The sequence below is a fragment of the Dipodomys merriami genome, unplaced genomic scaffold, assembly GCF_024711535.1.
Source record: "Dipodomys merriami isolate MVZ:Mamm:240054 unplaced genomic scaffold, mDipMer1.0.p SCAF_16, whole genome shotgun sequence".
NCBI classification, from domain to species: domain Eukaryota; kingdom Metazoa; phylum Chordata; class Mammalia; order Rodentia; family Heteromyidae; genus Dipodomys; species Dipodomys merriami.
Window position 1 is genome coordinate 13,308,290 of NW_027202937.1, and position 14,072 is coordinate 13,322,361.

General features: G+C 35.8%; 1 protein-coding gene across 1 annotated transcript; it reads left to right on the forward strand.

Annotated features, from left to right (window-relative positions):
- The first annotated feature begins 1,327 nt into the window (after positions 1-1,327).
- LOC138827983 (olfactory receptor 2B11-like) lies at positions 1,328-2,266 on the forward strand. Its single transcript, XM_070023557.1, has one exon. The coding sequence runs from the start codon at positions 1,328-1,330 to the stop codon at positions 2,264-2,266; it is 939 nt and encodes a 312-aa protein (XP_069879658.1).
- Positions 2,267-14,072: the final 11,806 nt, after the last annotated feature.

Sequence of the window (14,072 nt, forward strand, 5' to 3'; positions counted from 1 at the left end):
GCATAATCAAAATGCACTGAGTCGCTTTGTGTGGCATATCACAGGATGGTTTTGAACATTCAATGAAAAAATATCAAAATGTGCTTAGAGACAATAATAATGTAACTGGCTTGAGGGTAACTTGGAGTTTTGTCATTGAATGCTATCTTTCATTGCCATCTGAATGTCACACAGATGTGGCTTTCACAAAACACTTCACCATTAAAGGATTAACACAATATAAACAAAATCCTTCATTACTTCATTTAATTTCACACAATGCTGCCTTACACAAGTACTGGACTTTGATATTTCAAATGTGCCCTTTTTTTTGCTAAAAAACAAAAGAATATGCGTGTCCTCAAAATGTAAAATAGCTTGTGGATCTGAATGACTCTGAGCTGAGATACTGGTTTATCCAGTTACCTGGTTATCTAGTTACCTGGAGTTCACAAATGCAGGCTTAACTATACATAATCAGTGGTCATAATACTGCCTAACTCAGTATTATGACCACTGAAAATTCCTACAAGTTGGATGAATTTATTCAAATTCAGTATATAAAATCAAATACCCAATGCTCAAACTAAGTAATTAAGCAAGAAAAAATTGAAAAGTCAAATCCTTGAACAGGGTAAGTAAACCTTCTCATTGTAGTCAACTGCCTCTACTAGAGATAGAGAAAAATGCTGGTTGAAAGTTTTTTGAATCCTTGTTCCATTCCAAATAGCTTAGGTAGATCATTTACTAACAAAGAATGTTTAACTCCCCCTAGATACAATTACTACACTGAGTGATGAGGTTGGACAGAGCTTTCTTGAGGTGTTGTTTTTTGGTTTTTTGGTTTTGTTTTTAATAGCTTCATGGTTTCTTCTAGTTTTCTTCAATCATTTAACTCTTCCTAATAGTTTAGCAATGCCTTAGACCACAGCAGTCTAAAAGCATGCCACACCCATTCTGTAAAATGCTTGAGTATAGGAAGTAATATTTATTCAACTACCTATTGTCCTAATTTTTATATAGTCAAAGTTTGAAACATATTCTTTGCCAATTTTCAGCAACTTCTTTACATCCAATCCCAGTTGCAATTCATGTAAGTAGATTTATTATACAGAGGAATGAATTTCATTCCAGAGGGTTCATGTTATTTGTTGAAGGTAGCTGATTTTAATTGGTAGTGTTGTGAGAAGAAATGAGATAACTTGGTACAAGACCATTGATACTATTTCCCAAAGAGTCAGTACAATCTAGCCTCTAGTAATGGATAACAGATATGTTATAGTGCATTCCTGCTGCTCATAATTCCTTCTTCCCATTTCTGTACTATAGGAAAAGCAAATTAATGAAGATGGTATTCATTAATGAAAGTCATCCTCAGGAGTTCATTCTATTAGGTTTTGCTGACTTACCGTGGCTAGAACTTCCTTTATTTGTAATTCTTCTAGTGACATACCCCGTCGCCATGATGGGAAACATCGCCATCATTTTGGTGTCCAGACTGGACCCCCGGCTCCACAGCCCCATGTATTTCTTCCTCACCAACCTCTCCTTTTTGGACATGTGCTATACCACCAGCATCGTCCCCCAGATGCTCTTTAACCTGGGAAGTTCTAGGAAGACAATTAGTTATGTGGGGTGTGCTCTTCAGCTTTATTTATTCAGCACAATGGGAGCCACAGAATGTCTTCTGCTGGCAATTATGTCCTTTGACCGCTACGTGGCCATCTGCAGACCTCTGCATTACACCCTCATCATGAACCAGCGTCTCTGTTTCCTATTAGTGTCCATTATATGGCTGTGTGGAATTACTTATGCCATATCAGAAGCCACTTTTACATTACAGTTGCCCCTATGTGGCATCAATCAACTGGATCACTTGTTGTGTGAGATTCCAGTTCTGATCAAGACTGCCTGTGGTGAAAAGGAAGCAAATGAGCTTGCGCTCTCTGTGGCCTGCATTTTTATAATAGCTGTTCCTCTGTGCTTAATTCTTGCCTCCTATGCTACTATTGGACGTGCTATATTGAAGATTAAATCTTCTGAGGGCAGGAAGAAAGCTTTTGGTACATGTTCTACTCACCTCATTATAGTTTCCTTATTTTATGGCCCAGCCATTAGCATGTATCTTCAGCCCCCTTCTTCCATCTCAAGGGACCAGCCAAAATTTATGGCTCTTTTCTATGGCGTTGTCATCCCTACACTCAACCCCTTTATCTATACTCTGAGGAATAAAGATGTGAAGGGGGCCTTAGGCAACCTGGTGAGGAGCATCTTCAGCTCCACATGACAGCTGGTATTCATCAAATGAACTTATTTATCTGGATTTCCTTAATGACATTTTGTCTCATAATCTAATCTCATGTTACATGTTCTTCCTGAAAAACATGTAACTTTTTATATTCTTTATAATCATTTTAGGATGGTGTTCAGATACTAAGCAATAGAATGGGATCACTGGGTCTTATTGCTCAAGTAGTGATTACTTTGTTTCACCTTAGAAACCTCATCATTCACTAGAACTTGAAGTCTGAATGCAAAGAATCATGAGTTTCATACATTATCTTCAATTCACCTGTACTAGTATTTTTTAAAGAAAATATTTATAATTCCTTTTTAACACTTGTTCATTTCCTGGAACTTTATAATTCTTGCTTGATGAATAAATATAGTGTTTATATGTTTAAATAATTTATACTGAAACATTCAAGTGAATTGATTAAGGAGAATACTTGAATACATTAATATCCCTTTAAAATATCATAAGGATGAATTTTCAAAGTCAGTAAAAAGGCAAAGTTCTATTAACAATGATTGCAAAAACTTCTCTGCATAACTGGAATGAATTTTTTTCATGATATTCCACTTTAATTAATTAGGAAAAAGCCAATCTGGAAACATGGCTCAAGTGGTAGAATGCCAGCTAAACAAGTCCAAAGTCCTGAGTTTTTTTTTGGGGGGGGGGTCCGGTTGTGGGGCCTGAACTCTGGGCCTGGGCGCTGTCCCTCAGCTCTTCAGCTCAAGGCTAGCACTTTACCACTTCAGCCACAGCACCATTTCCAGCTTTTTTCTTTTTGCTTATGTGGTGCTGAGGAATTGAACCCAAGCCTTATGCATGCAAGGCAAGCACTCTATTACTGAACCACCTTCCCAGCCCCCAAGGTCCTGAGTTTTAAACCCAGTACTGCCAGAAAAAAAAGATGTGCTTTTAAAGTAAATAACACATAATACATAATTAGACATAGAAAAATCACTAAAATACTAAGTTTGAATAGTTTTTCATATATTTTAATTGGAATGAATTTTGATCCAAAAAAGACAAGTACTAGAAAGTATTTGTGTTTCTGGAATGAAAAACAACTTCCTTACTTTAATGACTAAATCGAGTAAGTACTTTTATTTAAATTTGGGATGCAAATGGTGGTCAAAATTGTAATTATTGATTAAAAGTACTAAAATTTAGTGCTAGGATTAATACTCCACTTTATTTTTGTGCTCCTCCAAAATTCTTACATCTAATCTTAACATCCAACATGATTGTGTTAAGAGAGAAATATACAATAGATTAATTCTTGAGGACTCCTCACTCATGAATGAGATTAAGGCCCTTATGAGAGACAGTTGACACAGTTTTTGTCTGTGTGCCCTTCTACCATCTACCATGATAGAACACAGTGCTTTTGGCCTCTGAACGATGCAGCAGTGAGTTGCCATCTAGGAGCTGAGACTGGGTCCTTACCAGAGATCACTTTGCTGGTAACTTAACTAGAACTGCCAACCTTCAGAACTGTACAAAATAAATTCCAGATACATCAATCAGTTCCTGTTATTTTGTTACAGCAGAACAAAATAAAGTTCCAATGTAAACAAATATTGTATAATATTACCGATAATTTATAGGAGCAAAAATTATGGACTTTGTAGTTATGTGGTGTTAAGTTCATATGTTTATAATTAAACATATACATAGGTAAGAGATGAGCATTAAGCTCAATACAGGTAGCTCACACCTGTAATCCTAGTTACTTGTGAAGCTGAGAACAATAAGATTTCCATTAGAGACCTGCTGGGCCAGAAATAAATCAATCTCTAGTAATTCAAATAATAAATATGTAGATTGGTAGATAGATGATAGGTGATAGAGAGATGACAGATAGAGATAGGTAGGTAGGTAAAAGGATAGATAGATACATAGATACATAGATAGATACATAGGTAGAGAGATAGATATATGCATACAGAGAGAAGTCACAATATTTTAGAACTCATTTTTCATACTTGCACTAACATAGTTACAAGGCTACTAGTGCATCAACCTAATCTGAAAGAGATGATGTAAACAAATGTAAACCAGGACTATAATCAACATATATCATTATGACTCCTATAACTGCAATGAATTTTCCAACTGCTATTTTCAGAATTCCGATGCTTTGGTGGAACCGCAGAGGCAACCAGAGCATGAATATTGGACAGAGAAGCATTAGTTGAGGGGAATAAATAATGTACATGTTGGATTTTGCTTGAAGACAGGATACTAAATAGAAACAGAAACATGTTATTGTAACTTGAGAATGAAATACTTTTTTTGGGGGGGGGGGGTCCAGTCGTGGGGCCTGAACTCAGGGCCTGGGCGCTGTCCCTTAGCTCTTCAGCTCAAGGCTAGCGCTCTACCACTTGAGCCACAGCGCCACTTCCAGCTTTTTTCTTTTTGCTTATGTGGTGCTGAGGAATTGAACCCAGGGCCTCATGCATGCAAGGCAAGCACTCTACCACTAAGCCACCTTCCCAGTCCCATGAAATAATTTATTAACATTACTACTACAGTATTTATTTTGAGTAAATGCTCAAATTTTTATCTGAGCAGAATTAAGTACATAAGTCAGATAAACACAAAATACTGCTTAAATGTGCAATGAGTATTCAATAAGTCACTTAAGAATTTAGTCCATCACCCAAAGTCCAAACTTCCTTATATGTATAAAGATTTTAAGCTCATATAAAAATTTTTACTGTTAGAAGGCAATGAAAAAGTATTTTAGACTTTTCTAGGTTTGTTAAGGATCCAATGACCACAAACTAGATTTAACTGTTTTACAAAGGTAGAGAAGTAAATAACTGCTCGAGAATCACTTCATTTCACACACAACTACCCATTACTCTTCATTGTCAAAAGCACATATACATCTCCCTTAAATGGTAATAAATCTGATATAAACCACAATATGTTATTTCCATTTCCATAACCCTTCCCTGTTTATTTTCAGTAGAATGTTCCAGTTTTCCATTTTTCTAATTGCTACTTGATCATGAATTATAATACAGATTGCAAAAGGAGCTCAAAAGCAAACTCAGGAATATCTTTTTAGAACATTCAGTAGTCAGTATACATAATTCCCCAAAATGGAGAATTAAACATAGTTTCTAGGAACAGATAAAAATACTCTGCCATATATAAAAACCTTATACAGGCATATGACTACATACACATACATGCATGCACACACATGTGTATGTGTATGTGTGACCTTCTGAGAGGACATTGTAATACAGGATAGGTATAGGAAAAACCATTCACAAATATTATAAAGCTGGCATGAGTTAGTGAATGTTTTATACACTTTGCATTCAAAATCTTACATTTTTTTTATTTTATTGTCAAGGTGATGAAAAAAAGATATTAAAGCAGAACTAAGGAAGAGGAAAAGCCTCCCATGCTCCTAGGTTGGGAAAATTAATATTGTGAAAATGGCCATACTGCCAAAGGTTATTTATATAAACTTTTAAGAACCCTTCAAGATATGTATTATCCAGTGTTGAGAACTACTGAAGTGTGCTTCACTGATTATTTTTCTTCCTTTTTCTGTATTAACAAATATAAATGGTATAAAGAAAAAAATATAAATGATATGTATAATGGAATTCACTATGGTATTTCCATACATGCATAAAGCAGTGATTCCATCCAACCACTGTTCTTCCACATCTACCTCCACCCTCTACCATTCCCAGGACCTCATAATAAGTGTGCTATATTCTGGTTGACTTTTGTTTTATGGGTGATTTATTGTGCATAATAATTATGTCCTATAATCCTATCACATTGGTTGTAAATGGCAGGGTTATTTTTCACTTTATGGATCAATAATACTTCGTTGTCTACATAGACATTTTTCTATTCATATATTAATTGGCACCTAGGCTAATTCTACATCTTAGCTATTATAAATAGTTGCCTAATAAATATGATTTACAGATATTTCTTTTTTATATTGACCTTTGTTCAATTGTCATTTTTATCTAGAACCTGCATACTGTTTTTCCTAGATAGATTTAATCCTTGCACATAAATATATTATTCAAAATACTACATGCAAAGACATACAACTTTCTGTCAATTAAAAAAGTAAGAAATCTAACTGGACACCAGTGGCTCACACCCATAATCCTAGCCACTCAGGAGACTAAGATCTGAGGATCATGGTTCAAAGCAAGCCTGGGCAGGAAAGTTGGTGAAACTCATCTCCAATCTACCATCAAAGTGCTGGAAGTGGAGCTGTGACTCCAATGGTAGAATGTTAACTGTGAGCACAAAATCTCAGATAGAGCTCAGGCCCTGAGTTCAAACCTCAGAACTGACACACATAGAAAAAATAGTCTAATGCATCATATTATAAGGCCAAAAGTTTCTTAATAGAGACCCAGAAACACAACAAATAAATGTTGGACAAATGGGATTGCATGAAGCTGCAGGTTTTCTGCATGGCAAAAGACATAGCTAGCAAGATCAATAGAAAGCCCACTGAATGGGAGAAGTCTTTACTAGCCATACAACGGACAAGGATCTCATATCTAAAATATACCTGGAACTCAAAACATTAAATCCCCCAACAACAAATCCTCAAAGAATCAACTTCCCAATAAATAATTGGGCTAAAGACTTACAGAGAAATTGCTCTGAAGAGGAAAGAAGGATGGCCAATAGACACATGAAGAAATGTTCAACATCCCTAGCCATAAAAGAAATGCAAATCAAAACAACATTGAGATACCACCTCACCCCAGTTACGATGGCTATAATCAAGAACTAATAACAACAGACACCGGAGGGGATGTGGGCAGAAGGGAACCCTACTGCATTGTTGGTGGGAGTGTAAACTTGTTCAACCACTTTGGAAAGCAGTATGGAGGTTCCTCAAAAGACTCCACATAGAGCTCCCCTATGACCCAGCAATACCACTTTTGGGCATTTACCTAAATGTTCACAAACAAGGCCACACTAAAGCTACCAGCATGACTATGTTTATTGCAGCATTATTTACCATAACTAAGATATGGAACCAACCCAGATGCCCCTCAGTAGATGAATGGATCAAGAAAATGTGGTATATATACACAATAGAATTCTGTGCCTCCATCAGAAAGAATGACATTGCCCTATTTGTTAGGAAATGCAAAGACTTGGAAAAAATTATATTAAGTGAAATAAACCAGGCCTAAAGAAACATAGGTCCCATGGTTTCCCTTATTTGCAATAACTAGTATATGTCTGGGACAAGCAGAAAAGGTCAGAAGCTATATACATATGACCAGATAACATGATGTTAAGCAAAATGAACCCCAAGATAGGGACACTAATATTTTTTTGCTATTGTTTTTAACGTATTTATAATGTACTATGTGATTTTTTTTGTTGCTTTGTATGTTCCTCCCCCATGGTATAACCCCTGTTTTCACTGTATTTGATGTTGTTCTAATTTGGGGAGGGGAAGGGAAAAAAACAAAATGTTTAAATAAGGATACAGGTTGACCCATTGTAACAATGAGATGTATAAAGGGATACAGGTGGACCCATTGCAACAATGAGATGTACAAGTTAACAACTTTGGAGATGGGGGGGGGGATGGGAAAGGATGGGAAGGGGAAACAAAGGAGGAGGCTACAATGCTTGATAAGAAATGTACTCATTATCTTGCCCATGTAATTGTAACCCATCTGTACAGTATTTTAACAATAAAAAATAAAGAAAGAAAGAAAGAAAAGAAAAAAAGAAATATACTCATTATCTTGCCCATGTAATTGTAACCCCTCTGTACGTATTTTCACAATAAAAATAAATAAATAAAAAAGACACTATGTTGAAAAACAAACTTTACAATTTAGGGGGCGTTGGGGGAGACATGGAAAGGGATGGTAAGGTGAAACAAATGAGGAGGCAAAAATGCTTGATAAGAGATGTACTCATTACCTAGCCCATGTAATTGTAGCCCCTCTGTACAGTATTTTCATAATACAAAATAAAATTAAAATTAAAAAATTAAAAAATCAAAATTTAGTGTTTGAGTAAATTAAATGAATTTATTTCAGGTACATCTGACAGGAGATTTGCTCTGATTCTCAAGCCTTATGTAACTAATTGTTCCATTTTCCCATGGAACTCTCTCTGTTGCCCCCTCTGGGATATTTATTAATGGCCTATGTGAAACAATGCCCAAGAGATCTCAAGAAAATTCATAATAATAATATGCCATAAAACATTGTTGCTGTCTTCTGCTACTGTCCTCCTAACTTCCTCCCCACTATAGCTATTATACTAACTGCAAAGCTAACAGTTCTGAAGCCAATTCTTAAAGTTGTGTCTATGGACCATAGTTTTTTGGTTTGAAAAATTCAAGCATATGCCCTTGGTTCCTTTTTATTGAAGAACCTTTTTAAAATAAGGTAAGAAAACAGAAACTTTTTGAAGCTTACACAATTTGAGGAAGGTATGATTGGGTATAGAAGAGTGTCTTATAAAATACAAATGTAAAGAGTTTCTCCATTCATGGAGTGGGCTCTAAACTTTGGAAATGCCAGTTCAGTGGTTTTGAGAATGCTATGAAATAGAGAAGATTAAAACTGCCTTGTGACCAGAATATAATCTGACACCTTTTACAACTAAAGGACTTGTGGAGCAACTCAGATTTTTTTATTATTGTAGAGTTAATATAAGGGTGATAGTTACATGAATCAGGTAATGAGTAATGAGTACAACATTTTTTGAATTATGTCTCCTCTTCCATCACTCTCTCCTGGTTTTTCCATCATGCCCTCACTCACAAGATATTCAGTTGATTTTCCATTTGAGTACCTAAGATAGCAGTCTATCTTTGTTCATCCTTGTTCCACCTTTTATGTGCCCTGTTTTACTCTCCCAAATACAAACTAACAAACAAGACTAAAGGAAAAGAAAACAAAAACAGCAACAATGGCAACTAAAAAATGTCTCTTGTTTCCTTTTTTTAGAGTGCATTTCATAGAATATTATTTTTATGATCATCTGCACATAGCTATTGAACCTTTGTCAACCACTCCTATGCATACCCTCCTTTGGCCTCAGTGTGTGAATATCTAGAGACCTGTGTAATTTATCATGTCTCAGTGTATATGCATATATATGTATATATATATATATATATATATATATATATATAAATCATTCAGCATGTTTACTTGTAGATTTGTAGGTACATTCTAGTTACCACAAATGAGGGAAACTATGAAGCATATGTTTCTTTGGCTCTGACTTACTTTGCTTCCTATAATTTTTTCCAAGTCTTTCCATTTCCTTACAAATGGTACAATATCATTCTTTCTGATGGATGAGTAAGATTCCCTTGTGTAAATATAGCATATTTTCTTGATCCATTCATCCACTGAGGGATGTCCATGTTGATTCCATGTCTAGGCTACGGTAAACAATGCTGTAATAAACATGGTTGTGCTAGTGGCTTTAGTGTGGCCTGGTTGCTGGTCCATTGGATAAATGCTTGAATGGTGCTGGCAAAATTGGCTATGTGTAGAAAACTGAAGCTAGATACTCATATATCATCTTGCACCAGAATCAACTCTAAATGGGTCAAAGACTTCAATGTAAGGCCAGATACTGTAAAAATATTACAGCAAGAGACAGGCCTTCTAGGCATGGGGCAATGCTTCCTAAATAAAGATCTAAAATCATAACAAATCAAAGAAAGACTATATAAAGGGGACTGTATCAAATTGAACAGCTTCTGAGTGGTAAAGACATAGCTAGCAAGATAAATAGAAAGTGGGCTGTGGGTACCTCAGTGGTGGAGTACCCACCTGGCATATGTGAAGCCCTGAGTTTGATTCTCAACACCAAGGTAAAAAATAAAACAGAACCTTCTTGCCGCTGGCTCATGCCTGTAATCCTAGCTACTCAGGAGGATGAGACCTGAGGATTGTGGTTTAAAGCCAGCCAGGCAGGAAAGTCCATGAGACTCTTATCACCAATTAACCACCAGAAAACCAGAAGTGGTGCTGTGGCTCAAGTGGTAGAGCAATTGCCTTCAGCTGACGACCTCAGGGACAGCACCCAGGCCCAGAGTTCAAGCCCCATAACTGACAGGGAAAATAATCAATAGATATCCCACAGAATAAGAGAAAATTTTTCACTAGCTATGCATCAGAAGACAAGGCCCTCATATCTAAAATATACTTGATTTCCAAAATTTAAACACCCTAAAATAAACCCTCAAAAACTCAATATATGGGCTAAAGATTTACAGAGAGACTTCTCAGAGGAAGAAAACAGAATGACAAATACACACATGAAGTGCTCATCTATGGCCATAAAAGAAAAGCAAATCAAACAATATTGAGATTCTCTGTCGCTCCAGTTGGAATGGCCATTATCAAGAAAACTGACCGTAACAAATGATGGTGAGGATGTGGCCAAAGGGAACTCTATTACACTGTTGGTGGGGATGTGAACTTGTTCAACCACTCTGGAAAGTATTGTGGAGGTTCCTTAAAAGACTAAATACAGAATTTTTTCCTATGACCCAACTCATGATGATGGTGTCTTATTTTCCTACAGAATCCTTTCATCTTACAGAATCCTATGCATTTTAGGAAAATAGACTTCACTACTAACCAATGCAACAGGAATACTCACAAGACAGCATGTTGGAAATGAACTGTACAACTTGGGGAAAATCGAGGGAAAGAAGTGGGAGAAAAATGAGAGAGGGGGTAACAAGTTCAACAACAAATGTGCTCACTACCTTAAACATGTAACGGTAACCCCTCTGTGCATCACCTTGACAAAAAATTAAATTTAAAAAAAGAAAAATGCAAAGTAAAGTACAGCCTTTATGTTCCTCATTTATCTTTACAAAATGCCACCTCATTTATCTACTTAATTTTGTTGCTCCAGCATGGCATTTAGCTGAGGAACAAAGGAATATTTATATCCTGAAAATGTAAAATAATAGGTGAGTCAGAATAAGCCTCTAGGCCTGAATTGGAATGTCATATTCTCTCCTGAATTTAGTTACGTGGAGTTCTAAAAGTAAATATATAAATCTATATAATCAATTGATCCCTGATAATATGAAAACAGGACAACCTCACATTATCATGATAAAGTCCTTAAAGACAAACTAATTAAAATATAACATAAATTATCTAAAGAAAAAATGAATTTCCTCTGCTTTTTAATAAGTCTACCTATAAGTATTTCCCTAAGTTTTGATGAGGATAAAATATACAATCAAAGGGCATGTGTTTTCTAAAATAGAGGGGGAGGTGGGAAATGAAAAAATTAATTCTTAATAATGGAAATCTTATGTCATAAATTAACTATCTTAATACTTTAAAAACCAATGATAAATGGTTGGAACTTTTGCTCAATAACAAACAGCCAAGACATAGCTATTTAAACTTAAGTCTTTTTTTTCTTTCCACAGAGAAAAGAACATTTGAACAACTATTTGAGTTTGGAAGGCTATCCTAGTGTCTCTGATAACACCAGAGTTTTTCTTTCTTCTCCTACACTTGCTATCTGAACATGTCTATTCTTTTAAATATTTAAGTCATTCTCCCAAAGCCATATCTACTAGGTCAAAGGCCTAGTAGACCTCAGCTGGTTTTTGTAGCAATAAAAAGAAAAATAATTGTTGTTCAGAAGTTTCAAAAGTATGTTCATGTGGATTATTCATTTAATCCTCAATAAAAACTAAAGCAAATATCCATTGCCAGACAAGAGAAAATAGACTACACTCACCAAACTAGAGGGAAGTTTAGTAAGGGAAGCATTTATAAAACATAGGGGAAAAAATGGGAACACAAGACAATTTTTGGATATATATCATTAATAAACTTCCTTAAAGCTACCAATCCTGGAGACCTTGCTGCCAAACCGATGGCTGGAATAATGAAATCTGTCATATTGGAAATCAGATCCACAAGGCCACCTAGTAGAGCAATGACTACTGTTTGAACAAAGGAAGCTTGGTATATTTTGGCTGAGAAGAAGCTAGGAAGCCATTCCTCAGTCTAGCTGTGCTCTATCCTTTAAATCTCAGAAATCAGATACTGAGCAATCCTCTGGATTCATCCTCTATGAGAACACAGTATAGTGACTATTTTTTAAAGTATGGAAGCCTATTTTTAAAAATGAACTCAACTTTGCCCCAATATACCAGATCAAACCAAAATGCAGTCACATGCTAAAGGTCATATAATTTATCTAAAACATTAACATAGATCAGTCCCAAGGCAGATCAGTTTCTCCTGAAAAGATAAGATACTGGTCTATGTCATATAATAAAATAGGACTGTGCACTCTACCCAATAAATAAATAAATGACCTAAACTGAGAGGAATTAACTTTTTTTTTCTTTTATTTATTTATTTTTTATTGTGAAAATACTGTACAGAGGGGTTACAATTACATGGCAAGATAATGAGTACATTTCTTCTCAAGCATTGTAGCCTCCTCCGAATTAACTTTTTCTATTGCTTTATTTCCTCGTCCCCACCTTTGAAAGACCTTGGCTCTGCCATTGTCCAATGATTCCTCTCTCTGTTTGAACAATGGAAGTTGTGCTGATTCAAGAGTCATGAAAAAGGTAAATAAATCACCTGTTACTATAAATAATTCTGTTGTTACTTTTTCTCTTCACAAATGCGTATTGGGACAAAGAATAGGTCTAGGGCATAAGAGAGTATCTGAAATAGTAGAAAATGCCCAGCAAACACACAAGGTGTAGTAAAATATAGACATAGAGCACAAACGAATATGTTAAACTAAAGAACAGAAATCAACTCCTCAAAGAAGGAAATTGTACAAAGGAACTCTTTCCACTTATACCTGCTCTGAAATATGTTTGAATTCATCTTTTCAAATCTCAACATCATCTACATATTCAATTATTACAGTATACGTATGTGGGAACAGACACAGAAAGAACAGGAAGGCAATTTCTTCATGGTTCTGGAATTTCAACATAGAGTTTCACCCTTGCTAGAAAAATAATCTATTGCTTGATCCATGCCTGTAGCCCTTTTTACTCTGGTCAGTTTTGAAATAGGGTTTTGGTTTTTTTTCCCAAATTGTCCTAGACTTGTGACCTTTAAATCTACTTATTGAGTAGCCAGGATTAAAGAGGTAAGTCGTCAGCAACAGAAACTCTAACATTTACTTTACCACTCCCTTTCTGTAGGTGAACACGGTGAAAAGAATGACAGCAATTAATGAAAGATTCCCTGAAGAGTTCATTGCTTTGCTGACCAATCTTGGCTAGCTCTATTTGTTACTCTTCTAATAATATAGTCCATGGCCATGATGAGAAATACGACCATCATCCTGGTATCCAAGTTAGACTCTCATCTCCAAAGCCCCATGTATTGTTTTGTATATTTTTTATTGTAAAAATACAGAGGGGTTACAGTTACATGAGTAAGGTAATGAGTACATTTCCTATCGAATGGTTACCTCCTCTTTGTTTTTCCCATACCATCCCTTCCCTCCCCACCTCCCCAACTTCTCCCTCCCAGCTCCCCCCTCCTCCCCCCCCCACCGTGGAAGTTGTAAAGTTTGTTTTCACCATAGTGTCTTGTACATCTCATTCTTATAATGGGTCAATCTATATCCTTATTTCAGCATTTTGTTATTTCCCTTCCCCTTCCCAAATTAGAAAAATGTACATACAAGATGCAGGGTACCAGAATCAAATACAGTGAAAACAGGGGTTATATCATGGGGGAAGAACATACAAAAGAAACAAAAAAAAAATCACATGGTACAT